This window comes from Melanerpes formicivorus, unplaced genomic scaffold, assembly GCF_026170545.1.
Source record: "Melanerpes formicivorus ecotype bairdi unplaced genomic scaffold, bMelFor1.0.p_v2 SCAF_93, whole genome shotgun sequence".
Taxonomy (NCBI): Eukaryota; Metazoa; Chordata; class Aves; order Piciformes; family Picidae; genus Melanerpes; species Melanerpes formicivorus.
In genome coordinates, this window is record NW_027142445.1 from 201,250 (window position 1) to 229,219 (window position 27,970).

At 56.3% G+C, this 27,970-nt stretch overlaps 1 protein-coding gene across 6 annotated transcripts; it reads left to right on the forward strand.

The window, feature by feature from the left end:
* Positions 1-4,805: 4,805 nt before the first annotated feature.
* Positions 4,806-27,710, forward strand: MLF1 (myeloid leukemia factor 1). 6 transcript variants are annotated; one of them, XR_010990803.1, is made up of 9 exons: positions 4,806-4,917; positions 12,296-12,458; positions 17,488-17,532; positions 19,957-20,043; positions 20,840-20,968; positions 23,275-23,434; positions 24,413-24,527; positions 25,437-27,308; positions 27,421-27,710. XR_010990803.1 is itself a non-coding variant. In XM_068165833.1 (8 exons), exons 1-8 carry the CDS (start codon positions 4,871-4,873, stop codon positions 25,537-25,539), a joined length of 849 nt encoding a protein of 282 aa, XP_068021934.1. In that variant the 5' UTR covers positions 4,806-4,870; the 3' UTR covers positions 25,540-27,710. The 6 variants fall into 6 exon arrangements, 5 of the variants coding, with proteins under 5 accessions (XP_068021934.1, XP_068021935.1, XP_068021938.1 ...); XM_068165833.1 differs by having other exon boundaries at positions 25,437-27,710; XM_068165837.1 differs by lacking the exon at positions 4,806-4,917 and adding an exon at positions 8,889-8,911 and having other exon boundaries at positions 25,437-27,710.
* Positions 27,711-27,970: the final 260 nt, after the last annotated feature.

Sequence of the window (27,970 nt, forward strand, 5' to 3'; positions counted from 1 at the left end):
AGTCTGGAAAGGAGGAGGCTGAGGGAGACCTCATTGTTCAGCCTGGAGAGGAGGGGGCTGAGGGAGACCTCATTGCTCTCTGCAGCTCCCCAAGAGGAGGCTGGAGCCAGGTGGGGGCTGGTCTCCCAAGAAACAAGGGATAAGACAAGAGGAAATGGCCTCAAATTGCACCAGGGGAGGTTTAGGTTGGCCATGAGGAACATTTCTGCCCCAGAAGGGTTGTCAAGGCCTGGCCCAGGCTGCCCAGGGCAGTGGTGGAGTCCCCATGCCTGGACTTTCAGAGCTGTGGAGATGTGGTGCTGAGGGCCATGGTTCAGTGCTGAGCTGGCAGTGCTGGGGTAAGGCTTGGACTGGGTGGTCTGAAAAGTCTCCTCCACCATAAATGATTCTGGGTCTGCTCTCTAGATGTTTTCCACTCCTTTGGGTAGATTTTCCACTCCAACTGTGTAGCTCTAAGCAGCTCATCACAATCAGGATCCCTTCCCAGTACCACTGGACTTGATGGGAGACTCAGAGAGAGATTGAGCCTGGAGATGAAGAAGAAATCCCTACAGTGAGGCTGGGGAGAGCCTGGCACAGGCTGCCCAGGGAGGCTGTGGCTGCCTCCTGCCTGGAGGTGTTGAGGGCCAGGCTGGCTGAGGCCCTGAGCAGCCTGTGCTGGTGTGAGGTGTCCCTGCCCGTGGCAGGGGGCTGGAGCTGGATGAGCTTTAGGGCCCCTTCCAACCTGAGCCATTCTGTGAGTGTGTGAATTTGCACACAAAACAGGAGGCAAAGTGGAATGGGTAGAGATCAGAGAGCCTCTGAGCATGAAGTGAAGCTGAAGAGAAGCGTTAGGAGATGATGTTTGGGGCAGGAACCTGCCCAGGTGCCTCTGGAAGGGAGAGAGACAGAGAGAGAGAGAGCAGGGAGAATTATAAATACCAACAGACACAGACACAAAAGTCAAGATGGCAAAGTGACCTCTTTGTTGTGGATGAAATGTGTTCCCCCAGCAGGCTCTGAAGTCTGGAGCACATTTAAACAGCCACATCACCAAACTGAATAGGAATTAAGGAGGTAAATTAATTCCTGAGGGACATCACTGCAGATCTCATTAGCTGAGGAACAAGATACCTGAAAACTTTTAATTACAGATAATATTTAGGTGCAAAGGAATGAGAGCTGGCAGGCTCCAGCAGCAAGCATCACCTCGTGGAGGCAAAGTTTTCTGGTACTAAGGCAGACATCATTAATCTCATTGGAGATGCCCTCCAGACTGACAGCAGCGAGGTGATTTCTTGCACAGGGCTTTTTATCTGCACAAAAGAAACCTAAGTGGAGCAGACAGGAAGCAAGAGAGGGCCTCAGCAATTAGAGGAACCACTCTGAGCACACACAGAGCTGACTCCGCGGCCTGGGCAGCCTGCTGGTAATGAGCTGGCTCCTGGCAGGGCACAGCTCCTGTCCTCACTGGCATGGAGGAGCTAGAGCAGGGCCTGAGAGGGGCAACCAAGCTGGGGAAGGGTCTGGAGAGCAGGGCTGGGGAGGAGCAGCTGAGGGAGCTGGGGGTGTTCAGCCTGGAGCAGAGAAGGCTGAGGGAGACCTCGTTGCTCTCTGCAGCTCCCTGGGAGGAGGCTGGAGCCAGGTGGGGGTTGGGCTCTGCTCCCAAGGAGCAAGCAAGAGGACAAGAGGAAGTGGCCTTAAGTTGCCCCAGGGGAGGTTTAGATTGAACATTAGAGGCAGTGGAGGTCTCATCCCCAGAGACATTTGAGATCAAACTTGATAGGGCCATGAACAACCTCAACCAGTTAGAGGTATCCTTGCTGGAGTGCATGGAGAAGAGTGCGGCCAGCAGGGCAAGGGAGGTTCTCCTCCCCCTCTACTCTGCCCTGGGGAGGCCACAGCTGCAGTCCTGGGGCCAGTTCTGGGCTGCCCAGCTCAAGAGAGACAGAGAACTTCTGGAGAGAGTCCAGGGCAGGCTGGGAAGCTGCTGAGGGGTCTGGAGCAGCTCTGTGAGCAGCAAAGGCTGAGAGCCCTGGGGCTGAGAGCATGCAGAAGAGCAGCCCCAGAGGGGAGCTAAAGGCTGGGGGGCAAGAGGCTGGGGCCAGACTCTGCTCAGTGGTGCCCAGGGACAGGCCAAGGGGCACAAAGTGGCAGCCAGGAGGTTCCATGTGAGCAGGAGGAGAAAGTTGTTTGGTGTGAGGGTGCTGGAGGCCTGGAGCAGGCTGCCCAGAGAGGTTGTGGAGTCTTCTGGTGTGGAGAGCTTCCAACCCCCCCGGGCACTGTGCTGCTGGGCAAGCTGCTGGGGGTGCCCTGCTGGAGCAGGGGCTTGGGCTGGGGGAGCTCCAGAGGTCCCTTCCAGCCCCCAGCACAGTGGAGTTCTGTGTTTCTGTGAGCTTTAGAGAGCTTTAGCATCCATGACAAGCACAGCAGGTGCCATTACTACAACATGTGGAGTATTTCTTGTGTGCAGTTTGTGACCAGTCTTGAAGCCTCTCCCCAGGCACCAGGAAAGTTCTTTGCGAGCATCCAACCGGCTCAAGATTTTGTTACCGAAAGCCCCCAAGCCTCAGAGCTGAGTCCCATGGCTGCTGCCTGATTTATTTGCTCATCTTTCATCAGAGGTGTAGACACACAGCTGAGAGGCTTCAGCTGGGTAATCGATGGGTAACCCTCTTTGTGTCCCTGCCCCCCTGTCAGTCAGCATCAAGGTCTGCACGGCGAGCTCCACGCCAGCCCCCAGTGCATCGCAGGGCTGCCACATCACCACTTGAGAGGATCTAAGGAGAAGCCAACCTCAGCTGACAGCAAAATCAATGCTGACCTGGTTACAGATAGTTCTCAATAATATTGCAGCCTCTCTTCATTCATCTTTTATGTTGCTGTAGCCACTTTGGGCCAAATACCAGCAGAGCTGCTTCTGCACATGATGGATCTCAGCAGGACGAGGGATCTGCTCCCCTGGCTTCCACCACTCTCTAATCCCTCCTGGCTGCACAGGGCACTGCTCTCTTTTCTCTGAAACCTGGGATATTGAAAAAGAGGAGAGAAGGGAAAAGCTTTCACCAGCCTCTGGGCAGGAGATGCAGGAGAGGAAACCACTCCCAGGCTCACAGCTCTTTGCCATCCAGAGCAGGACAATTTTCCCAAGCACACAAAAGCTTTTCTCCCATTTTATGAAGAAGCAGAATCCCAGAATGGCTCAGAGTGGAAAGGACCCCAGAGTTCATCTCCTCCAACACCCTGCCATGCCCAGGGACACCTCTCAGCTGGACTCAGCTGCTCAAGGCCTCATTCAACCTGGCCCTGAACACCCCCAGGCAGGAGGCAGCCACAGCCTCCCTGGGCAGCCTGTGCCAGAGCCTCAGCTCCCTCCTGCTGAACAACTTCTTCCTCAGCTCCACTCTAACCCTGCTCTGTCTCAGCTCCAAACCATTCCCTCCTTGGCCTGGCTCAGACCCCCTCAGCAAAAGTCTCTCTGCAGCCTTCCTGCAGGATCCCTTCAGGTCCTGGTAGGCAGCTCTGAGGTGCCCCTGGAGCCTTCTCCTCTGCAGGCTGCACAGCCCCAGCTCCCTCAGCCTGTGCTCCCAGCAGAGCTGCTTCAGCCCTGGGATCACCTCTGTGGCCTCCTCTGGCCTCTCCCCAGCAGCTCTGTGTCTTTCCACCTCTAGTTCTTTCCACCTGTGCTCCTTCATGAGTAAATTTGTGTCTGACCACCGTTCTTATGCACAGCCCTGCATGTTCTCGAGCACTCTGCCCTAGTGCTTAGGTAGCACCAGGAGCCCCTCCCCGTGCTCTTGCTCCATTCTTTCACTGAGCCTTCTCTCGCCGGCCGTGCCCAGGGGCAGGCTTTGCGGAGGGGTTTCTGCTTGACAGCTGCCCACGGGGCTGCTTCTTCCAGCCAAGGAGACAAGGAGCTCTTTTTCCTCGTTTAACCTGTAACCCTAACCAGTCTCGCTCCCAGAGCCGGCACAGTGATGCGATACAGAATGAACTCCTGGCCAGGAGGTAAAGCCTCTGAAACCAGATCTGCCCTGCGAGTGCTTGGCTGGCCGGGAGTGAAAGGTGATCCTGATCCGCCAACAGACGGCCAGCTGCAGCCGCTCGGTCAGATATCCTGCTCCATCCCGGCCCTGGCTGTCCCTCGTCGCTGCGTCCCGCTGGGACAGCTCTTCAGGGCGATGCTTGGCGCGGCGGTGCCAGCGCAGCCCCACGGCTGCTGCTCAGCGGGGAAGGCAGCCGCGGAGCCGCGGCCCCCGCTGCCGCTTTGCTTTACTGCCACCTACTGGAAGCGTTGGAACTTACACGGCTGAAAGGGGAGCGGCGGCAAGCACCGCCCCGCTAACGCCCGGCTCGGCCGCCCCCCAACAAGCCCAGCCAAGCCGAACCGTGCCGGGCGGCACCCCACGGCCTCTTCAGGCAATAAGGGAGTTTCGGGGAGGCCAGCCCGAGGAGGTGTCCCCGCCGAGAGCCGCTCCCCGCCGGGCGCGGCGCTGAGCCCCGGCCCCGAACCTTCTGGAGCTGGTCCGCGCAGCGCCCCGCGGTTACCACGGCAACGGCGGCGCCCGCTGCGCCCCGCCCCCTCCTGCGTCACAGCGGCGGCGGCCAATCAGCGGCGCTGCCAGGCGTCACGGGCAGCGGGCGAGGCCGGCAGGGGTTGACGGCGCTCAGAGCTCCAGCATCGCTCAGGGCTCCGGCAGCGCTCCAGCATCGCGCAGCCCTCCAGCAGCCCTCCAGCAGCCCTCCTGCAGCCCTCCTGCAGCCCTCCTGCAGCCCTCCAGCAGCCCTCCAGCAGCCCTCCAGCAGCCCTCCAGCAGCCCTCCTGCAGCCCTCCTGCAGCCCTCCTGCAGCCCTCCTGCAGCCCTCCTGCAGCCCTCCTGCAGCCGCAACCATGTTCGGGAGTCTGGGGCGCTGCTTCGAGGAGGATCCCTTTTTCCGGTGAGGGGCACCCCCACCCGCCGCAGCGGTGGGGTGTGTGTGCTGGGGGGTGGCCGTGCGGGGGTCCGAGGGTGGTGAAGAGGAGGCCTGAGGGGCTGAGGAAGGGTTCGGAGGGTGGCGTGGAGGGGTTCGGAGGGGGCGAGGAAGGGATCCCAGGGCGGTGAGGAGGGGGTTCGAGGTGGCAGAAGAGGTCCAGTGTGGCGAGGAGGCGAATCCGAATGGCAGGAGGGGGTCTGAGGTGGCGAGGGGCAGCTGAGGTGACAGGAGGGGGTCTGAGGTGGCGAGGGGCAGCTGAGGTGGCAGGAGGGGGTCCGAGGTGGCGAGGGGCAGCTGAGGTCCCAGGAGGGGGTCCGAGGTGTGGGTCCCAGCCGTGCTCGGCCGCGTACCCGACGGGAGCGGCTGTGAGATGCGTGCTTGCAAGCTGCGGAGGGGCTGAGGTTGTTGCCAGAGATTTTAAACGGCAGAGTCTTGTCTCTTACCCCTCCTGGGTCGTGTTGGTAGTCTTCACTGCCTCGGAGCGCACCGAAGCCCTTAGGAGCATAAATTCTGAGGCATTTAGGCTGGAGAAGAGCTTTGGGAGTCCATAGCAATGTTGTCTAAGGAATCTTCCCCTCCATTGGCTTGAGTTCCTTGATTTTCTTGTGTAAAGCAGACAGGTGCTGGATGTTCTGCCTCCCTTTGGGTCAGATTTGTTGGCTTGTTTTTTCCTTCTAGCTGCTGATGGTGCTTGCATGACAGAGAGCTAAAGGTTCTTGCATTAAACTCAGTATGTGTGAGATCAGGAGAGGCAAGCTGGTTCCTTGCCCTGGTTTCCTGAGTGGATGCTGATGCTTTGGCTCAGCAAATGTGAGGTTTCCAATTTCTATACCAGGAATGGTACTGCTTGGGGCACAGCACGTGTGTGTGTGTGTGTGTGTGTTCAGCTTGGAAACCAGTTTGTTTCCCCTGGGAATCTTTGCTGCTGAAGCCCAAATGTAAGTAGAGAAACATCTGAGATCCCCTTAGAGCGCTGGGATAAGCTCAAACTGCTGCAGCATCCAGTCTGGCCCCAGTGTGTGTGTGTGTGTGTAGCAGCTAGGAATGGGATCAGACAACTCAGAGCAGCCTGAATCATTTAATTTGTGGTTGGTTTATTTTCTGAGATGTGGTACATGACTGTGGGGAGCTTAATGACAGGCAAAGATAAGGGGCAAATGAAGGTGGTGGGTGGATGAGGAAGGGAAAGGCATCGGGCCCTGTGATGTGGGTATGTTGACTTGGATCCCTTAGTTACAGGACATTCTAGCTGAGGTGGCCCTTGTGCCTCTGAGAGGAGGATCTGCTGCTTGGCTGCACGTTGCCAGCAGCCTGCTGGGGTTCTAGGAATAGATGCAGTGGCAGAGCAGCTCTTCAGGTTCTGGGCAGGATGGGCTGGGCAGAAAGCTTCACTGGGCAAATCCTCTGCCTGAGCAGGTCCAGGGAAGGGCAACGACGCTGGTCTGGAGGACAGGGCTGGGGAGGAGCAGCTGAGGGAGCTAGGGGTGTTCAGCCTGGAGAAGAGGAGGCTGAGGGAGACCTCATTGCTCTCTGCAGCTCCCTGAGAGGAGGCTGCGGCCAGGTGGGGGTTGGGCTCTGCTCCATAGGAACAAGAGCTAGGACAAGAGGAAATGGCCTCAGGTTGCACCATCGGAGGTTTAGGCTGGACATCAGAAGCAGCTTCTTGACTGAGAGGGTTCCCCAAGCCTGGCCCAGGCTGCCCAGGGGGGTGGCTGAATCCCCATCCCTGGAGGTCTTTCAGAGCTGTGGAGCTGAGTGCCATGGCTTAGCCCCAGCCTTGGCAGAGGTAGCTAACGGTTGGACTCAGAGATCTTTTCCAACCAAACCAATTCTATCAGTTAAAAGAAGGATGGAAATGAAGTCTTGTTTGTAGTAATTTGTAGCTTGCTTTCCCCTTCTTTATTCATTTTCCATAGTAATTTTTATTGTAGCTGCTGATGCCAAGGGGGGGAAAAATAAAGCTTGGGGAAGATAGAGGAGGGGTGTGTGTGTGAAAGAGATGAGAGAGAGAGACACTGATCTACAGATTCATCTCCTTGGCACCAGCCTTGTAAATCTCTTCTGCATGCAGCTAAGGAGGAGAGCTTATTACTTCAGATAAGACCTGCTTCCAAATCAGTGTAATAATGAGCTGCTGTTGCCTCACAAGGAGAGCTTCTCACTGCTGAACTGGAAATAGTGCCTGGCTGAAGTGAAAAACGTCTCCACGTGTGAGCAGCTGTCTTGGGGAAGCAGCAGTCAGTCAGCTGGGCAGGCAAAGTGCTGCCCAGCTCCATCCCAAACAGCCTGGCCAGTGGCAGAGCTGTCTCCTCTGCCAAGTGCAGGTGGCTCTGGTTTGAATCCCCAGCACACAGCTTTTAGGTTCTTGTTCCCAGGTGTTATCTCCAGTGCCTTACATAACTCCCCCAGTGGGGAAAAAGCAATCAGTCACTCTCAATGCAAAGTAGGCTTCCCAAAAGAATGAACTTCCTTTGTTGCTGCAGGATGCTGCTTTCCAGCTGGACACAAAGCCAGGCTGAGCTAGGGGCAGCACTGGGCTGAAAGTGTTCCAGCTGCAGCACAGAGCATTCAGCTTTGGGGCTTGAGCCTGAGCTACACACAACCCTCACCAGGGGCAGGGGGAAACCCTCACCAGGGGCAGGGGGAAACCCTCACTGCTGTCTTACCAGCATCAGTCAGCCCTTTTGGATGTCTCTTGCTCCATGCAGTAGATGTTTGAGATGTAAATCTGGTTCGAGGTGGTGAAGCTGAGGCTGAGTACATTTTTGTTCCCTTTATTCATCCTTGCAAGCAGCTGAAGGTCAGGTTGTGTTGCTGCAGAGGAGTGGGACAGCAAATGTGTTAACCATTCACCTCCAGCACTCACCTGTGGATCGTTTGTGGTGCCTAGCACGTGAAGGGCACGGGTTCTGTGTGCAAAACACAGCTCCCTTTCTAGTTGCTCAGTGTGTTCATGCTAGGAGAGTGCAAGGTCTGCAGGAACTGTGTCCTGCTCAGCAGAAGGATCTTCATTCCCCCCTGAAAAAGGTCAGGTTTTAAGTCTGCTGTGCTCACCCCAGAGTGTTCTACCCTTGTTGTTCTGTAGATCTGTGGTCTGAACAAAGAACCGAAGCTCTTGCATCTTCTGCTAGAGAGCCTTGGACCTTTTATATCCTGCTGTCCCCAGCATCAGGACACAGAGCTGCTGGGGAGAGGCCAGAGGAGGCCACAGAGATGCTCCCAGGGCTGAAGCAGCTCTGCTGGGAGCACAGGCTGAGGGAGCTGGGGCTGTGCAGCCTGCAGAGGAGAAGGCTTCAGGGGCACCTCAGAGCTGCCTGCCAGGACCTGAAGGGATCCTGCAGGAAGGCTGCAGAGAGACTTTTGCTGAGGGGGTCTGAGCCAGGCCAAGGGGGAATGGTTTGGAGCTGAGGCAGAGCAGGGTTAGAGTGGAGCTGAGGAAGTTCTTCAGTGTGAGGGTGGTGAGGCTCTGGTACAGGCTGCCCAGAGGTGTTCAGGGCCAGGTTGAATGAGCCTTGAGCAGCTGAGTCCAGTTGAGAGGTGTCCCTGGGCATGGCAGGGTGTTGGAGGAGATGAGCTCTGAGGTCCCTTCCAGCCTGAACCATTCTGGGATTAGGTAGCTCTGCCATCAGAGCCATCAAGAGGAGAGGTTTAAATCCTTGGAGGCCTTCCAGACAGGTTCTCTGCTGTGATGAGTTAACACCCATCCTGAAAACAAGGGGGGAAGGGCTTGCCAGTGCTTTGCCCTCCCTGCAGGGCCTTTTCCCCCTGGGAAACTGAGTCTGTTCCACTCCCCCCTCCCTGCCCAGCCAGGGTATAAATGGGAGGACATTGCAGGCATTAGCTCTCTTTTGGCTCCTGCCTTCCTGGAGGAGAGCTGCTGCAGCTGCCTTCCTGCCCCTCTGCCACGTGGTGGGGCCTGATCCTTCCCCCTGCTGCCTCTGCACCTCTTCAGAGACTGGTTTTGTATTCTGGGGGTTTTGTTTTTCCCTCCCATCCATCCTTGTTCCTTGCCCTTGTGAACCTTACCTGTTATTGTTATATATTGTTTAAAGAGCAACTCTTTGCCTCTCTGCTTCCAAGCTGACTCCAAACTTTTTCTTGGTGAATTTGCTCCTTCCCTTTCTTTTTTCTTCCCTCTCTGCTGGGAGGGAGGAGGGGGGAGCGGGGGAGGGATTCTCTGCCTTGCCCCCATCTGAGCTCTTAAGTCCCAGTGAAGGCTCAAACCACTACATCTGACCACCTATTTTAGGTGGTGGAGGTTAATTCCCTGGCAGCCTGCTCCTCCACACCAGTTCTCTCTTGACTTTGCTTTCCTTTCTTGCCTTGTGGTTTCTGCTTTGGGCTGCTCCAGAGCACACCAGCGCTGCAGAGCTCCCTTCAAAGGCTCGACCCCAGCAGCTCTTCTCAGGAATGGCTCCCTGAGATGTCCTGGGGCACCTGGGAGGCTTTAGTTCTGTCCCTCCACAGTAGCCCTCTTGCTTCCCCGTGATGAGATGGCTTAAAAGCTGTAGGGCACTCAAGGAGTTGAGCTGGGAACAGGAAGCTTTGTGAGGCAGAGTCCCTGCTGCAGTACAGTTCACAGAACTATAGCATGGCAGGGCTGGGAAGGGTCCAAAGCAGGGTCACCAATCCTGTCTGAGGCTTGTGGTGTCAAAATAGGCTGAGGTGTGCCCATGCTGAGTGTGGAGGCCCTCAGCCTGGCTGCTGCTCCCCCTGGCTCCTGCTCAGGCTTTTTCCATCTGCTCTTCATCCTCTTGCTGCGCAGGGGAGCTGCTTATCGCCTTGGGCCAGATGTTGAGCAGCAGTCATGTGAGGGGGGCAGATTAGGACCTGCCCAGTCACAGGACAGCTGGTTCTGAACTGGAAAGCTGAGCTGGAGGGAGGGCAGGAGCTGCAGGGCTTAAAGGGACAGCATGTGAAAGCCCCACGTGTGGAGGTGAATCCAGCGCTGGGACTGCGACCTCCTTTCCTTCTGACTTCTCTGCAGGCAGCTCTGGCACAGGAAAGGACAAAGCAAGGAGGCCCAAATGGCCATGGGCAGCTTGAGACTGGAGATGAGAGCTGGGGTGGGGAGAGCCTGGCACAGGCTGCCCAGGAAGGCTGTGGCTGCCTCCTGCCTGGAGGCTGGCTGAGGCCCTGAGCAGCCTGTGCTGGTGGGAGGTGTCCCTGCCCGTGGCAGGGGGCTGGAGCTGGATGGTCCTGAAGGCCTTGTCCAACCCAACCCATTCCATGGATCTGGGAATCTGTAAAGCCAGGCTTTGTGGGACTGGAGCTGAGGAGTGAGGAGGAGAAAAGCTGCTAGGAAGCTTTCAAGAAGGCAGCAGTGTGAAGGCTTGGGGTGTGCTGGGTGAGGCTGTGGTGTCCTGGAGAGGTGTGAGGTGTCTGGGGAGTGCCACCGAGATGGTGGGCAGGAGCATGAGATGCTCTGGAGCTAGGGAAGCATCCCTGGGGAGCTGTGCTCAGCTCAGTGGCTTGCAGCAGGGACAGCAAAGGGGGAAGCTGGAATGGAGATGGTGAGGACATGAAGCCTGGGGTTGGGAGGAAGCAGGAAATGAAGCGTGGGTTAAAGGGGAATGGAGCCTGGTTTGGGGGAGCTGGGGGATGGGAAATGGAGCCTGGTTTGGGGGGCAATGGAGCCTGGTTTGGGGGAGCTGGGGGATGGGAAATGGAGCCTGGTTTGGGGGGCAATGGAGCCTGGTTTGGGGGAGCTGGGGGATGGGAAATGGAGCCTGGTTTGGGGGGCAATAGAGCCTGGTTTGGGGGAGCTGGGGGATGGGAAATGGAGCCTGGTTGGGGGGAGCTGGGGGATGGGAAATGGAGCCTGGTTTGGGGGGGAATGGAGCCTGGTTTGAGGGAGCTGGGGGGTGGGAAATGGAGCCTGGTTTAGGGGGGAATGGAGCCTGGTTTGAGGGAGCTGGGGGATGGGAAATGGAGCCTGGTTTGAGGGAGCTGGGGGATGGGAAATGGAGCCTGGTTTGGGGGAGCCGGGGGATGGGAAATGGAGCCTGGTTTAGGGGGGAATGGAGCCTGGTTTGGGGGAGCTGGGGGATGGGAAATGGAGCCTGGTTTGGGGGGGAATGGAGCCTGGGCTGGGGGATGGGAAATGGAGCCTGGTTTGGGGGGGAATGGAGCCTGGTTTGGGGGAGCTGGGGGATGGGAAGTGGAGCCTGGTTTGGAGGGGATGGAGCCTGGTTTGGGGGAGCTGGGGGTGGGAAATAGAGCCTGGTTTGGAGGGGATGGAGCCTGGTTTGGGGGAGCTGGGGGATGGGAAATGGAGCCTGGTTTTGGGGGGAATGGAGCCTGGTTTGGGGGAGCTGGGGGATGGGAAGTGGAGCCTGGTTTGGGGGAGCTGGGGGTGGGAAATAGAGCCTGGTTTGGGGGGTGAGGGAGGAGTTTGTGGCCTTGCCCCACAGGCAGGAGGGCTGACTGTATGTTGTGCTCTGCCAAACCCATCTTTTGCTCATCTCTTGGCCTCAAGAATCTCCACTTCTGGTCCAAATGAGAGATTATAAAGGGGCAAGCAGTAACAGGGAGCAGCTTGAGCAAGGTCTGGTGTGCAAGCTGAGCTTTGGGACTTGGTGCTTGAGGTCTGTGAGGTTTTAGAGACAGCTGTGACAGCAGAGGAGGGGGCAGCTAACAGGGACACAAAACAGCAGTGAGACTCCTTCCTGAGCAGAGAAGAAGGCAGATGGAAGAAGAAAATGCAGCAGTGGGTGGCTGAGGTTAAAAAGCTCTCTTGAATTTGGGTCAAAGAGGATGAAAAGTGGAATGGGAGCAGGCAGCAAAATAAACTTGAGAGATGGAGGGGGGTGGAGGGTTAGTAGAGCCCTGTGAATGCAGGGAGTGCTAAGCTTTGGAAGATGGCAGTGACAAAAGCAGAGGAGGGGGGAAATAATTCTTTCAATATCAGGGGCTGGAGGTAGAAGCAGAGCTAAATAAAACCTAGGTTCATTTTATGGCAGGTAGCAAAGAAGCTGAAAGGGAAGGATGGCTGTGGGAAAAGAGCAGGAGAGAGGCAAAGCGATTTGGACAGTGGCAGAGCAAGGAGGCAGCTAGAAGACAAGAGGGCAAACAGCTTCCATGGCCCTGCTCTGGCAGAGGGGTTGGATTTGGTGATCTCTGGGGGTCATTTCCAGCCCCTGTGGGATGGGAAGGAAAGGGAAAGAAGTGAGAGTTAGCGGGGAGAGGGGAAATTGCCCGGCCGGGCCCCGTTGGGATGAGGACCGAAGAGCCCTGTGGAGTGATGCAAAGCCCCCAGGCAGCCGCAGGCATCTGGGAGCCGCTTGCCGGAGCTGGCTGCAGGCGCCGGTGACAGTGTGTGTGTGTGTGTGACCCCTTGCAGGGAGCCCTTCGCCGCCCACCAGGAGTGCGTGCGGCAGATGATGCGGAGCTTCTCCGAGCCCTTCGGCCGGGAGCCGCTGCTGAGCCTGGCGGGCGGCGCGGAGCGCAGGGCGGAGGGCAGGGCGCGGCAGGACTCGCAGCTGGCGCTCCGCGGAGGCGGCAGGGTAAGTGCTCGGCGCGGCTCCCGCCCTCCCCTCCCGCTCCTGCCGCCTCTGGAAGCTGAAGCCTGGCTCGGCCTTCGCCACCCGGCGCGGGTCCTGGCTTTGCTGGGGAAAAATCACAGCATCATAGAACGGGCAGGGCGGGAAGGGACCTCCCAACGTCATCCAGCCTCAGCCCCCCCGCGCTCAGCAGAGACATCCTGCGCTAGAGCAGCTGCCCCGTGGAGCCTCCTCATGGCAGTGACACAGTCATGGAACTGGCAGGGCTCAGCCAGCTCCAACCCCCTGCCATGGGCAGGGACACCTCACACCACAGCAGGTTGCTCACAGCCACATCCAGCCTGGCTGCAAACACCTCCAGGCAGGAGGCTTCCACCACCTCCCTGGGCAACCTGTGCCAGGCTCTCACCACCCTCATGGCCAACAACTTCTTCCTCACAGCCAATCTCAATCTCCCCACTTCTACTTTTGCTCCATGCCCCCCAGTCCTATCCCTCCCTGACACCCTCAAAAGTCCTTCCCCAGCTTTCTTGGAGCCCCCTGCAGATCCTGGAAGGCCACAATGAGGTCTCCTGGGAGCCTTCTCCACTCCAGACTGACCAGCCCTAACCCTCTCAGCCTGTCCCTGTAGCAGAGCCCTCTGCTCTTCCTCGTGGCCCTTCTCTGCACCCACTCCCTCAGGTCCACATCCTCCCTGTGGTGATGACTCCAGAGCTCTTTCCTCTCCATTTAAGAACTCCAGATGAGAGAAACTGATGCAAAACCTCCCACTCCTGTGAGTTCCCACCTGGAACTGGGCAGCTGGCACTGATCTGCTTTACTTAAAGGACCTTTTCAGCTCTCTGGGCAGGCAGGGTGATTCTATTTTCTGCTTCTGTAGCTGAAGCTTATCTGGCTGCTGTATTTAGAAGGGCTCCAGGTTGGTTCCTCTCCCTCCACTGCCTAACTGTTCTGCAGCTGAGTGTTCTCTTGCCTTCACAAGTCACATCTGATGGCTGAAAAAGCAGTTGGAAGACAAAGACAGCTGACAAGGGCTGGTGGAACTCAGCCAGCCGTGGTGCTGCTTGTTCAAGCCTAGATAGTTAGAGCTTAATAAGTAGAGCTGAAACAGAGGCTGTCACCTCCAAGTCAAAAGGGTAACTGTCAGATTCCTTCCTCAGTGCTCACACACTGCCAGTTAGTTTCAAATATAGACTCTGCTGGCTCTAATTAGGGTGTGAGCTTGCCTCCACTGAAGCAGATTCTCAAGCCCTGGGTCAGCAGATGCCTCAAACCAGATCAGGCTCCTTTTTCCTTTAGCATGAAAAGAGTACAGCAAACCCTGGGGGTCTATGGCCCTTGTTCTTAGCAGGGAGGGATAAATGTGGGGCACAGGAAACCTTCATCTGCTGCTGAGGGAAGGAGTTGAGGGTACAAGAGGGCTGCCAGGCTGTGATAAGCACAAAAGAGCTCCACACCTGCTCAGGTCTCCCCAGGACCCTTTGATGTTCCTCGTGGCTTCACCTAAGAGCTGTCAGATGTCACAGAAGGCTCAGCACTAATCACTGGAGCCTTGTAGTTGTCTCCAGCTGCCTTTAATGATGCAAACACTTAATCACTCCTTTTCCCTACAGCAGCATCTCTTTATTGCCATGTCAGATGCACTGTTGCAATTCCTCCTGGTAATTAGTGATGTTCTGAATCAGTGCTGAGGGAACCTGGAGCATGCACTGTGTGCTCAGAGCTGCACTGTAGTTAGCTCTGGGTTTGCTTTCACACCAACCTGTCTTTGCAGCCACCTAAATGGCAGGATCCACAGAGTGCCTTCCTCCTGCTTTACAAGGAGCAGAATTCATAGCAGCAGCTCAGCAGGCATTAGTGCAACTTGGCATTGATGTTCCTCTCTCAAGCACTGTCAGCTTTTAGCCTCCTGGAGACAGGGGAGGAGGAGGAAGGAAGGATATGAGCAGGAGGAATGGGGAAAGGCATCTGCAGAAGGCAGTTGTCATTGGTTTGGTTTGGGGATTGTGCTGAGCATCAGGCAAGCAGCTCCTGGCTGGGTGGAGGATGGAGGGAGAGCAGTGCTGAGGGGAAGGAATTGGGGCTGCTGGCTGGTGAGAAGCTCAACAAGCCAACAGCAGGGGCAGGGAGGGGATTCTGCCCCTCTGTTCTGCTCAGTCCTCCCCTGCAGTGCTGGGGCAGCTCTGGAGCCCTCAGCACAGACAGGGACCTGGTGGAGCAGGGCCAGAGGAGGCCACAGCAATGGTGGCAGGGCTGGAAGCTCTCTGCTGTGAGGCCAGGATGGGAGAGTTGGAGAAGAGAAGGCTCCAGGGACACCTCAGAGCAGCCTTCCAGGATTTGAAAGGGACTACAGGAGGGCTGGAGAGGGACTTTGGACCAAGACATGGAGTGCCAGGATGAGGGCTGATGGCTTCAAACTGGAAGGAGCTGGATTGAGATTAGAATTGGGAGGGGATTCTCTGCCAGGAAGGTGCTGAGGCACTGGGACAGCTTGCCCTGAGAAGCTGTGGAGGCTCCAGGGCTGGGAGCATTCCAAGCCAGGTTGGATGAGACCTTGAGCAACCTGGGCTAGGAGGAGATGTCTCTGCCCCAGGCAGGGGATTGGAACTCAGTGACTTTTGGGCCTCTTCCAAGGCCAAGCAGGCTGGGACTCTATTTAACAGCCCTTGGCAGGCACTGTAAACCAAAGTTTGTCATCTGATGACTAACAACTTCATTTCTGAGGCTGTTCCTTTGCACTGGAGCTGTCTGTCAAAAACATCCACTCTGCTCTTTCTGCCACTCCCTGGGGGAGCTGCAGTCTGAAAGAGGCACTCCACAAGCAGGGAATTCCTTCCTTCTGCCCCTCAGGCCCCAGTGCAGTGCTGCTGCTGTGTGAGCAGCCTCTCCTCAGGTTGGCTTGGAGATCTGCTAGGATAGATGTGTGGCTGTCACCACACTTAGCAAGTCCTCTGAGTCCTGTTCATCCTTATCCAGCAGAACAGGGAGGGGATTCTGCCCCTCTGCTCTGCTCAGAGCCCACCTGCAGCACTGCCTCCAGCTCTGGGGCCCCCAGCACAGGAAGGACCTGGAGCTGCTGGAGAGGCTGCAGAGGAGGCCATGAGGATGAGCAGAGGCCTGGCCATGGGGATGTTGAATCTGAGCTGCTCCCCAGGAGCTGCACTTCCTGGTGCTCATAGCTGCAGCTGTTCATACAGCTGCAGAAGAAGGAGCTTGCTCAGGGAGGCTTTGGCTTGGGGAGGTTCTGCAGATGATGATAGCTTTACCTGGAACTCCTTTGCAGTGCCCTTTGAAAGTGCTGCCAAGGGAAGGCCTGGGCTTGTCCCTCCCAAGGGATTTGTAGCTCTCTTGAGCACCTGTCAGCAGCAAGGCATCCCTCCAGTGCCTCAGGCTCTGAAACTGGGTGCCAGGCAGAAATTTACACTCCAGGGGGGGACTGACCTCCTGATTCTAATGGCCTGCCAGTGCCTGCAGCCTGTTTGCTGGGGAGGGGACATCTCTGAAGCACTCTGCCGTGGTTTAAGTGATTCCTGTACCAAGGTTATGGCAAACAACTGAGCCTCAGCTTCTAGTTGGATGTGTTTCTAGCACAGATTCATGGAATGGAGTGGGTTGGAAGGGACCTCAAAGCTCATCCAGCTCCAGCCCCCTGCCATGGGCAGGGACACCTCCCACCAGCACAGGCTGCTCAGGGCCTCAGCCAGCCTGGCCCTGAACACCTCCAGGCAGGAGGCAGCCACAGCCTCCCTGGGCAGCCTGCACCAGGCTCTCCCCACCCTCACTGCAAAGAATTTCTTCCTCCTCTCCAGTCTCAGTCTCTCCTCTCCCAGCTCAAAGCCATTGTTCCTCATCCTGGCACTCCCAGCCCTTGTCCAGAGTCCCTCCCCAGCTCTCCTGGAGCCCTTCAGCTCCTGGAAGCTGCTCTGAGGTCTCCCTGGAGCCTTCTCTTCTCCAGGCTGCACAGCCCCAGCTCTCCCAGCCTGGCCCCACAGGGGAGATTCTGCAGCCTCTGATCATCCTCATGGCCTCCTCTGCAGCCTCTCCAGCAGCTCCAGGTCCTTCCTGTGCTGGGGGCCCCAGAGCTGGAGGCAGTGCTGCAGGTGGGCTCTGAGCAGAGCAGAGGGGCAGAATCCCCTCCCTGTGCTGCTGGATAAGGATGAACAGGACTCAGAGGTGACAGCCACACATCTATCCTAGCAGATCCCCAGACCAAACACTTGGCTTCTGCACACAGCTGCTGTGTGTTGTGTTGGTGTAGCACACTATACATTAGCAAGGTCCTCTTGAGGCCTGGTTTTGGTTGGTTAACAGCCAGCTGAAGATGAGCCCAAGGGTGCAAGAAGGGCACCAGCAGCCTGGCCTGGATCAGCAGTGGTGTGGGCAGCAGGAGCAGGGCAGGGATGATGCCCCCACACTCAGCACTGGTGAGGCTGCACCTCAAATCTGGGGTTCAGTTTTGGGTCCCTCACTCCAAGAAGGACGCTGAGGAGCTGGAGCAGGTCCAGAGAAGGGCAACCAAGCTGGGGAAGGGTCTGGAGAGCAGGGCTGGGGAGGAGCAGCTGAGGGAGCTGGGGGTGTTCAGCCTGGAGGAGAGGAGGCTGAGGGAGACCTCATTGCTCTCTGCAGCTCCCTGAGAGGAGGCTGCAGCCAGGTGGGCGTTGGTTTCTTCTCTCTAGGAACAAGTGATAGGACAAGAGGAAATGAGCTGAAGTTGCAGCAGGGCAGGTTTAGGTTGGGCATCAGAAGCTTCTTGACTGAAAGGCTTCTCCAAGCCTGGTCCAGGCTGCCCAGGGAGGTGGCTGAAGCCCCATCCCTGGAGGGGTTTGAAGTATGCAGAGGTGGTTCAGCAGCAGCCTTGCTCGAGGCAGGGGATGGTTGGAGTTGCTCTTGCAGCTCTTTTCCAACCAAAGCCATTCTCTGACTCCACTTGGCTGGAACTGTTCCACTTCCCCTGCTGGCTGTGTGCAGATCTCTTCTGCTGTCTCTGCTAACAGCCAGAATGACTCAAAGTCTCTGCTGCTTTTCCTTCCAGGCCACAAGCTACTCCCTCATGCCCTTTGGAGGCTTTGGTAGACTGGTTGGTATCCCAGGAGCAGCCATCCCTGGAGCTCCTGCTGCTCTCTGTATGCTTCTGCATAGCTAAAGCATGGATGTGGGCTGGGACTGCCTGGGGGCTGCCTGGGGACTGCCTGGGCTTGGAGTGATTCCAGAAGGACTTTTTCCTTACCAATATGTTGGGATGGACTAAATGTGCTGATCTCAAGGCTACAGAGGGGCCTGCTTGGCTGGTGTGCTCAGTGATGGATCTGCTGGTGCTTGATCTCTGGGGGCCAGGAATGAATTATTCCCTGGAGACAGGCCCCCAGCTTGGACACTAGCACAGAATCCTGGAATGGTCTGGGTGGGAAGGGACCTCTGGAGGTCATCCAGCAGCTGGGAGGGAGGTTGAATCCATGATTCTAACAAGAGCTGTAGCACAGCCTGCTTCTGAAGACACAGTTGTCACTGGAGCAGGCCTTGGAGTGCTCTGTGCATGCAGCCCTGCTGAGGAGCTCTCCCTTGTGCCCTCAGCTCCAGACCCTCCCAGTGCAGCTCAGTGCATGCAGCCCTGCTGAGGAGCTCTCCCTTGTGCCCTCAGCTCCAGACCCTCCCAGGGCAGCTCAGTGCATGCAGCCCTGCTGAGGAGCTCTCCCTTGTGCCCTCAGCTTCCAGACCCTACCAGGGCAGCTCAGTGCATGCAGCTCTGCTGAGGAGCTCTCCCTTGTGCCCTCAGCTTCCAGACCCTCCCAGGGCAGCTCAGTGCATGCAGCTCTGCTGAGGAGCTCTCCCTTGTGCCCTCAGCTCCAGACCCTCCCAGGGCAGCTCAGTGCATGCAGCCCTGCTGAGGAGCTCTCCCTTGTGCCCTCAGCTTCCAGACCCTCCCAGGGCAGCTCAGTGCATGCAGCCCTGCTGAGGAGCTCTCCCTTGTGCCCTCAGCTTCCAGACCCTCCCAGGGCAGCTCAGTGCATGCAGCCCTGCTGAGGAGCTCTCCCTTGTGCCCTCAGCTTCCAGACCCTCCCAGGGCAGCTCAGTGCATGCAGCCCTGCTGAGGAGCTCTCCCTTGTGCCCTCAGCTTCCAGACCCTCCCAGGGCAGCTCAGTGCATGCAGCCCTGCTGAGGAGCTCTCCCTTGTGCCCTCAGCTTCCAGACCCTCCCAGGGCAGCCCTGTGCATGCAGCCCTGCTGAGGAGCTCTCCCTTGTGCCCTCAGCTCCAGACCCTCCCAGGGCAGCCCTGTGCATGCAGCCCTGCTGAGGAGCTCTCCCTTGTGCCCTCAGCTTCCAGACCCTCCCAGGGCAGCTCAGTGCATGCAGCCCTGCTGAGGAGCTCTCCCTTGTGCCCTCAGCTTCCAGACCCTCCCAGGGCAGCCCTGTGCATGCAGCCCTGCTGAGGAGCTCTCCCTTGTGCCCTCAGCTCCAGACCCTCCCAGGGCAGCCCTGTGCATGCAGCCCTGCTGAGGAGCTCTCCCTTGTGCCCTCAGCTTCCAGACCCTCCCAGGGCAGCCCTGTGCATGCAGCCCTGCTGAGGAGCTCTCCCTTGTGCCCTCAGCTTCCAGACCCTCCCAGGGCAGCTCAGTGCATGCAGCTCTGCTGAGGAGCTCTCCCTTGTGCCCTCAGCTTCCAGACCTTCCCAGTGCAGCCCTGCTGAGGAGCTCTCCCTTGTGCCCTCAGCTTCCAGACCCTCCCAGGGCAGCTCTGTGCATGCAGCCCTGCTGAGGAGCTCTCCCTTGTGCCCTCAGCTTCCAGACCCTCCCAGGGCAGCTCAGTGCATGCAGCCCTGCTGAGGAGCTCTCCCTTGTGCCCTCAGCTTCCAGACCCTCCCAGGGCAGCTCAGTGCATGCAGCCCTGCTGAGGAGCTCTCCCTTGTGCCCTCAGCTTCCAGACCCTCCCAGGGCAGCTCAGTGCATGCAGCCCTGCTGAGGAGCTCTCCCTTGTGCAGTGTTGGACCTTCTGCTTGCTTTTTAATGCAAGTGACTGTTTTGGAGTGAAGCTGCCATTAAAGTACCAAGTTTCAGTTGTGTGATGATGGCTTTTATCCCCCCTGCCCCTTCATGAGTAACCCTTGCTGCAGCTGTGCCTGCTGGGCTGCATTTTCAGCGTGGTTCCAACTGCTTGAAGGGCTTTACAGAGAGGTGAGTTGGTCATCAGTTGCTCATCAAGGCATGGGAGGTCAGATGGTGCTTCCTGTAGCAGAATCTGGTGAGGTTGTGGAGGACAGGACTGATGTTCATTTGGCACCAAAAGAGCTTATTTTGATACTTGAGTGTCAAACCTTTCCCTTCTGTCCTCCCAGTGTCTCCAACAACCAAGCTTCCTGCACTGGCTTTCCCTTACAAAGCAGCATTCTGGCTTGTGTGTGTCTGTGAGAACCTCTTTGGTCTGCTCTGCAGGAAAGAGGGCCTGAGGAGTCAAGAGGCAGAGCTTCATTTTTCATCTCTCCTCTTTTTTTTCTCCCTCTTAACAGGATGCAGATTTTGGGGATCCTTTTTTTGCCATGGACAGGATGATGGCAAACATGAGAAACAGCATGCTGGAAATGCAAAGGAAATTTGTAAGTGTGAAGAAACCCCCAGCCCCTGGCCTGGCTCTGAGGTGAAGGGTCCTGGAGGATGGCAGCTGCTGAAAGCTCTGCTCCAAGCCTTGGCAGGGAAAAGGTCAAACCACAGCCTGGCAGGGGCTGGAAGGGACCTCTGGAGATCATCCAGTCCAGCCCCCCTGCCACAGCAGGGTCACTCAGGAGCACATCCAGGGAGGGTTGGAAGCTCTCCACACCAGGAGACTCCACAACCTCTCTGGGCAGCCTACTCCAGGCCTCCAGCACCCTCACACCAAACAACTTTCTCCCCCCTGCTCAGGTGGAACCTCCTGGGCTCCACTTTGTGCCCCTTGCTCCTTGGCCTGTCCCTGGGCACCACTGGGCAGAGCCTGGCCCCAGCCTCTTGCCCCCCAGCCTTTAGCTCTTGCTGATCATTGCTCAGCTCCCCTCTGGGGCTGCTCCTCTGCAGGCTCCACAGCCCCAGGCCTCTCAGCCTTTGCTCCTCCCAGAGCTGCTCCAGGCCCCCCAGCAGCTTTGCAGCTTCCCCTAGCCCCTCCCCAGCAGTTCCCTGTCCCAGAGCTGGACCCAGAACTCCAGACATGGTCTCCCTCCTGTTTCCTCCATTGGGGAACCAAGAGCCAGCCAAAGGCAGGACCAGAGTGAGGAGCTGCCCAGGTCTGTGTTCCCCAGGTCTGAGGGTTAATTGCCAGGGGGATATTCTGGTTCATATCAAGGGAGCCTCGGAGGCCAAGGAGTAGCTTTTATCCCTGAGTTTCCACCTGCACTAATGAGAAGTGCTCCTTGCTTGCAGGATGACCTGTCTGTGCACCCTGATGCACACACCTTCAGCTCTTCCTCTGTGATGACCTACTCCAAAGTGGGTGATGAACCTCCCAAGGTCTTCCAGGCTTCAGCCCAGACCCGCACGGCCCCCGGAGGTGTAAGTACTGCTGGGATGGCCCAGAGAGGGCATGCAGTGAGCAGAGCCTGCACCAACCCCCAGCTTCCTCCAGCTGCTTTGCATTGCAGGCACTTCCCCCTCTCATTCAGAAACGCAGGGGTTGGAAGGGAGCTCTGGAGCTTGAGTCCCAGCCCTCTGCTGAAGCTGGGTCACCTAAGGCAGCTCACACAGCCAAAAAGAGGTGTTGGGAGCTTGCCCTGCATCAAAGGCTGCTGGAGCCAGAGTGCTGTTGGCTTCCTGGGCATTTGGTCTGCTCCTAAGCATGCATCAAGTAAATTGTAGGCCTAGCAAATGGAGGCCCAGGACAGCTGAATCTTCAAAGCCATCTCCAGTGCCTTTCCCTTCCCTTGAACCCTTCAAGTCCTGTCTCAAATCCCAGCTAACAAGAAGCTGTTGATGTCTGCTCCTGCAGAGCCCAGCTTCAGCTCCTGCCCTCTCCTCAAGCAGCCTGTGGGCTGCTTATGTAAGGCTGGGGCTGGGGCTGCCCTTTCAGACTTCCCCCTGCAGCTGTTGCCTCTAATCCTGCTGAGCAATTTGAATTTGAATTTGAACCCTGCAGGGGAGTTCATGAAAGACTATCCCTGAGCAGGAAAGGCTGTTGAGGGCTGATTGGCTGGGGGGGAGGTGTTCAAGCTCAAGCAGACACTTGGGTTATCAAAAGAAGGGGTCTAATAATATCCCCACAGGGATAAGTGGTTGCCTGGGTTTCAACTGGGCAGCATGACAACCTGGCAATGAGTTGTTGGCCCTTTGGGGAGCGGGGGGGGTGGGGAAGAGGAGGGTTCCAAGCCAGGCAGCCCAGCAGTGAGTTGTGCCTTTGTGCTGGGAAGATTGGCATCAGCTCCTCCTGTTGGTGCTCAGGAGTGGTAGGGAGGTTCAGGGCTGGAGGTGAGGAAGAAATTGCTTCCCAGCCAGAGAGATTGGCCACTGGGATGTGCTGCCCAGGGAGGTGGTGGAGTCACCATCCCTGGAGGTGTTCAAGAGGAGCCTGGATGAGGCCCTTGGTGCCATGGTTGAGTTGATCAGATGGTGCTGGGTGAGAGGGTGGACTGGATGCTCTTGGAGGTCTTTTCCAGCCTGGTTAAAGCTGTGCTCTCCTGCTGCCAAGGAGAATGGTGAGCACTTGGCTGCACGTTTAGACTGAGCTTCTCCTTTCCACCCCTCAATAATGAATACTGTAGCCATCACCCCTCACCCTCTCACCCCATGCCTCGGGGAAAAGTCTCCTGTGGCTCCCTCCTAATGCTGGAAGGCTGCTCCAAGGTCTCCCTGGAGCCTTCTCCAGGCTGGACAGCCCCCTGGAAATAAAAGAATCAGAGAATGGCTCAGGTTGGAAGGGACCTCAGAGATCATCTCCTCCAACCTCCCTGCCATGAGACTCAACTAGCCCAGGCTGCCCAAGGCCTTATCCAGTCTGGCCTTGAGTGCCTCCAGGAGGCCTCCACCAACTGCCTGGGCAAGCTGCTGCAGATTTTTAACTGGGGAAGGCATTTTTCTGCAGCTTGTGGCACTTGAGCTGCTTTGGTGCCCTAAATTCACTCTAGCTCTTGCCCAGAGGTCTTGGTAGCCCTTAAGGAGTTTGAGTTCCTCCTCCTCAGGAACCAAACTGAAGGTTTTTGTAGTTTTATTAACATTTTCTTGAATTTAGCTGATTTAGAAACCCCTTGAGCCAGACAGCTGCTACCAGGGATTGGTTTCCTTTTATTGCTCTAAATGGCCAACCTGTGCCTTCCCAAGGTCCAGTCCAGCCCTGCTCTGCCTCAGCTCCAAACCATTCCCCCGTGGCCTGGCTCAGACCCCCTCAGGAAAAGTCTCTCTGCAGCCTTCCTGCAGGATCCCTTCAGGTCCTGGCAGGCAGCTCTGAGGTGCCCCTGGAGCCTTCTCCTCTGCAGGCTGCACAGCCCCAGCTCCCTCAGCCTGTGCTCACAGCAGAGCTGCTCCAGCCCTGGGATCACCTCTGTGGCCCCCTCTGGACTCCCTCCAGCAGCTCTGTGTCCCTCATGGGCACAGGATTGGAGGGGAGGTCTCAGCAGAGCAGAGTCAAGGGGCAGAATCCCCTCTCCTGCCCTGCTGGCCACACTCCTCTGGCTGCAGCCCAGCTTTAGGTGCTGTGCTCTCATCTTCCTATCTGTGGGCTGGAGGCAGGGACTTGGTGCTGTGTGTGAAGCCCAGGCTGCCTGGGGAAGCCCAACCTGTCCCAAAAGAAAGGCAGCAAAAACTAACCCTCTCTAAGTTCTTGGCTTGGCAGGACACTTCATGTGGGTTTGGGCTTTCTTTCTGTCCAGGTTAAGGAGACAAGAAGAGCCCTGAGGGATTCTGAGAGTGGAGTGGAGAAGATGGCCATTGGTCACCACCTCAGGGAGCGTGGCCATGTCATTAAGAAATCCAAGAACAGCAGGACTGGGGATGAGGAAATGAACCAGGAGTTCATCAACCTGGATGAGAGTAGGTCCTGCTGTGCAGCTCTGCTGTCTCACCTGCCAGCTCTGAAGCCTGAGGCATCCTAGAAGGGAATTTGCTCAGCCTGGGAGTCTGCAAATCAAATTCCCTCATTTGTGATATAAATGTGGGCAACTTAAACCAAGCAGACTTGAAAATGCTGTGTGGTGGTGCAGGAGGGGTTGGCTGCTGCAGTCACTGCTGCTGGTGGGGAGGACTTTGGATCAAAGGGTCACAGAATGGTTTGGCTTGGGAGGGATCTTGAAGGTCACTGAGTTTCAAGCCCATGCTGTGGGCAAGGGCAGCTCCTCCTAGCCCAAGCTGCTCAAGGCCTCATCCAACCTGGCTTTCAACTCTGCCAGGCTTGGAGCTTCCACAGCTTCTTAGGGCAACCTGTCCCAGTGCCTCACCACCCTCCTGAGGAAGGATTTCCTCCTCATGTCCAATCTAAATCCAGCTCCTTCCAGTTTGAAGCCATCAGCCCCCATCCTGTCTCTCCATGTCTTGGTCCAAAGTCCTGCTCCAGCTCTCCTGTAGTCCCTTTTAAATCCTGGAAGGTTGCTCTGAGGTCTCCCTGAGGCCTTCTCCTCTCCAGGCTGAACAGCCCAAACTCTCCCAGCCTGGCCTCACAGCAGAGAGCTTCCAGCCCTGCCAGCATTGCTGTGGCCTCCTCTGGCCCTGCTCCACCAGGTCCCTGTCTGTGCTGAGGACTCCAGAGCTGCCCCAGCACTGCAGGGGAGGTCTGAGCAGAGCACAGCAGAGGGGCAGAATCCTCTCCCTGCCCCTGCTGCCCACACTGCTGGGGCTCAGCCCAGGGCAGGCTGGCAGTAAGCTTGGAGTTGTTCTTTCCACATCCCTTGCAGCGTGAGGCCTTGTGGAGAATGCAGAGCTTAAACCCCACTGTTCAGAACCCCTCACTTGCATCACATGTTGCTTTTCCTCCCCCTGTATGTGTTTACTACAGTTGAACTCTTTGTTTTCCAGCTGAGGCCCAGACCTTTGATGAGGAATGGCAGAAGGAGATTATGAAGTTCAAGCCCTCGAGATCCGGAGGCCACTTGGAAGCTCCAAAGTACAGAAGCATCCATCATGTGCCCAAGTAAGTTGGACTGAGGAGGTAAAAAAAGAGTTTCCAGAACAGGAAATAACTAGAAGCCAGATGAAAATCCAGCTGTGAAGCAATCAGCTCCTGAAGGAGCAGTGCTGCCAGGCAGGCTGAGGGGAAACAGCATCTCCTGGTCCTCATCTGAGCAGAAGCTGCCCTGCTTGGGCTGCTGTCCAGCAAGCTTTCTGGGGTTCTTCCTCTCCTACTGACATAGTGGAAGCTGTGATGCCTTTATCAGTGCATGTTTGGTAGAGAAGGCTCTAGAAGGGCAATGCTCCTCTGCTCTAAGCTGCAGTGAGGCCAGTAGGCCAAGGGAGCTTCTCCTCCCCCTCTGCTCTGCCCTGGGGAGGCTGTATTGAGTATTGGGTGCAGTTCTGGGCTCCCCGGTTCAAGAGGGACAGGGAACTGCTGGAGAGAGTTCAGGGCAGGCTGGGAAGCTGCTGAGGGGCCTGGTGCAGCTCTGAGGAGCAAAGGCTGAGAGCCGTGGGGCTGAGAGCCTGCAGAAGAGCAGCCTGAGAAGGGAACCTTCTCAATGCTCAGCAAGAGCTCAGGGCTTACATCTAACAACTGGAGCCCCACAGAAGCAATGAACAGAAACTCCATCATCATTTCTTGATGATGGTGTAGGCTGCAGAGTAGGAAGAAATTCTCAGCAGTGAGGGTGGGGAAGACACTGGAACAGGAAGGCTGTGGCTGCTTCCTTCCTGGAGGTGTTCCAGGCCAGGCTGGATGAGGCCTTGAGCAAGCTGGGCTGGTGGGAGTTGTCTTTGCCCATGGCAGGGGGCTGGAGCTGGATGATTTCTGAGGTCCCTTCCAACCCAACCCCTTGCATGACACTCTGGATGTATTTTCCCCTTTCCCCAGTACGTGGTGGTTGTGAGTGATGGTTGGTTTTTGTTGCAGGGAGAAACCCCTTGCCATCAAGGCTTCCAGGGAGCCCAGAGCCTCCATGGAGAACCTGAATGTGAGAGGAACACACCTGCCCCTCAAGAGCAGCAAACAATAGATGGCTTCCATTTGGCTGCTGCTGGTGCTGCATTGCTTCTGTTGATCTAAGTACACCTCTCTCCATGACCAATCTCTGTTCTCTGTGCCTTGCTACTCCCCATCTCCTGGCACCTGAATGTCCTTGGCAGCTTCACTTCAAACCATCTCATTGCAGCAGGTTGTAGGCCCCCCCCGCCTCCACACACCTTCTCCATTTCCAAGCACTTGAGTGGATTTGCAGGAATGCTGCTTGGGATAAAAACCAACCACAGAACAGCCCCAAACTTCTGACCTGCAAGGGTTTGCTGCCCCCAGCTCAGACTTCTTCTTCAGCCTGGTGATGCAAGCTGCTCTCCCCACCCCCACCCCACACACTCTAAATGGCAGAGGAAGTAAATTCTCTGTGTGGCTGAAGCAATGACTGCATTAATTTAGGTGGCAGAGTAACTGATGGCAATATAAACACACTGCAGCCACTAAATGGAGAGATAGATGATTTATGTCTTTCAAATCAGACTGTAAAGTGTTCTAGAGCCCCCCAGATTCACCTCCTGTACATGAAGAACAGCAAGAGGAGATAGGTTGAAGCCTTTGCCATGCTAGGGAATTGATTGGAGTTTATCAGCTTCCTGTTGCCCACAATTTGTTTTTCCACCTCTTTCCTCTCTGTGTTTCTGCTCCTTGCCTCTGTTACCTGGGGAGGTCACCTAATGATGGGTTTCCCCCCATCTTTGAAGCTGTTCACTCTTTGGTGATAATCCCACACTGTGTCCTCCAGCTGAGCTGTGGCTTTGCTCCTCATCAGCAAATTGGGTTGAGGAAGCAGGAGTGGAAGTGGATGACCAACACTGCACCATTCCTTCTGCTCTGGAAGCCAAGGGGAGCCTCATGTGGAGGGAAGCATTCCCCTGCCAGCTGAGATGTGCTTTCCCTCCTGCTGTGTCCTGTTTGACTGGATGGAGCCTGGAAATCCCACACCTCATCCCCCTGAGTGTTGGCTTTGGTTACTGCTTGCTGAAGCTCTGAGGTTCTCAGCCTGGTGTCCAGAGGCAGAGAGGTCTCTGTGGCAGCAGGGTTGGAGTTCAGAGGAGATTCTGTTAGGCAGGATTGATCCCTGTGGCATCAAGAACCTCTGTAGGCTAGAACACGACAGCTTCAGCACTGGAGGGTAGATGTCAAGACTAAAACATTTAGTGGGGGCTTAAAAATAGACATCATTTGTATCAGAAAAGAGCTTTAGTAACTTCAGCTTTGGCTAAGAAGGAAGTGGCCTTCAAATCCTCCCTTCCTGCAGCTGTCCCAGGTAATTTGCTTCTGTATTGATAGGTGACAAGAGAAGTGCTGTGGAATCCTGAGGGGGACATTGCTCAGAGGCCAGAAGTCCCTTTTAATTGTTGGTCACTTTCTGAGCAGGGAATCTGTCCCCCAAAAATACCTTTGTAACTGTTTTGAAACCTTTCTTTTCTGGCCAGGAAATGTGCCCAGGGTTCAGAGGAGCCTTCTGGTAAGGAAATTGTCAGAGTTGAGGTTGAACTGACCTAAACCAATTCTTTGCTTCCTTACTGCATTCTAAACTTGGTCTCTTCCTGTTACTGGAGCAATAAATCCTTGGGGCTGTAATTTTGTGCTGTTGAATCATTTTGTGAGTGGCTCAGGTAAGCAAGGTGGTGAAGAGGATAACAGCCTCCAGCAGGAGGAGAGGATCAGCTCTTGCCCCAGCACCCTGAGTCTGAAGGATACTCTCTGACACTGAGCAGACCTCAAGGGCCTCCTCTTCCATCCCTAGGGGTAAGCTAAGCTTTGCAGTGGGTCTCATGGGCAATTTAAGGCCAGGGAGGCGTTTTCTGAGCCTGCCACTCAAATTTCAGAGTAATAAGCAGCACCAAACCTTTGCATCCAGCTTCACCAGGCTTTGCTTGGAGGGGTGCTGCTCTGCAACAGGAGAATAAATTCATCTGAGAGCTGAGATGCTTGGCTGTGCTGCAGGAGCTGGAGGAGTTCCAGGTGATCGATACAAGTGCAGACTGTGGCTTTGAAACAAGAGGAGGAGGAAGAGGAGGCTGACTGATGCCACTCAACTTTGTTATGCAAAACAAAAGGCACTCAGGGGCCTGAAATGTCACAGAGAAGAACTTGTGAATCACAGAAACAGCTGAAGCTGTAATTCTTTAATAAAAGTTATTTATTGTTTATTGTGGTGCTTGTGCTGGTTCATTCCACAGCAGAAAGCCCTTTGTGCATTGGTTAGTTGGGGCTGTTTCAGAACACTCTTCAACCACAGCAGGGCAGGGGCAGGGGCGGGAAAGGACCTCAGAACATCCTTGAGTCCAACCCCCCCTGTCAGGGCAGGGCACCCAGAACACATCCAGGTGGGGTTGGAAGCTCTCCACACAAGGAGAGCCTCCAGCACCCTCACACCAAACAACTTTCTCCTCCTGCTCAGGTGGAAC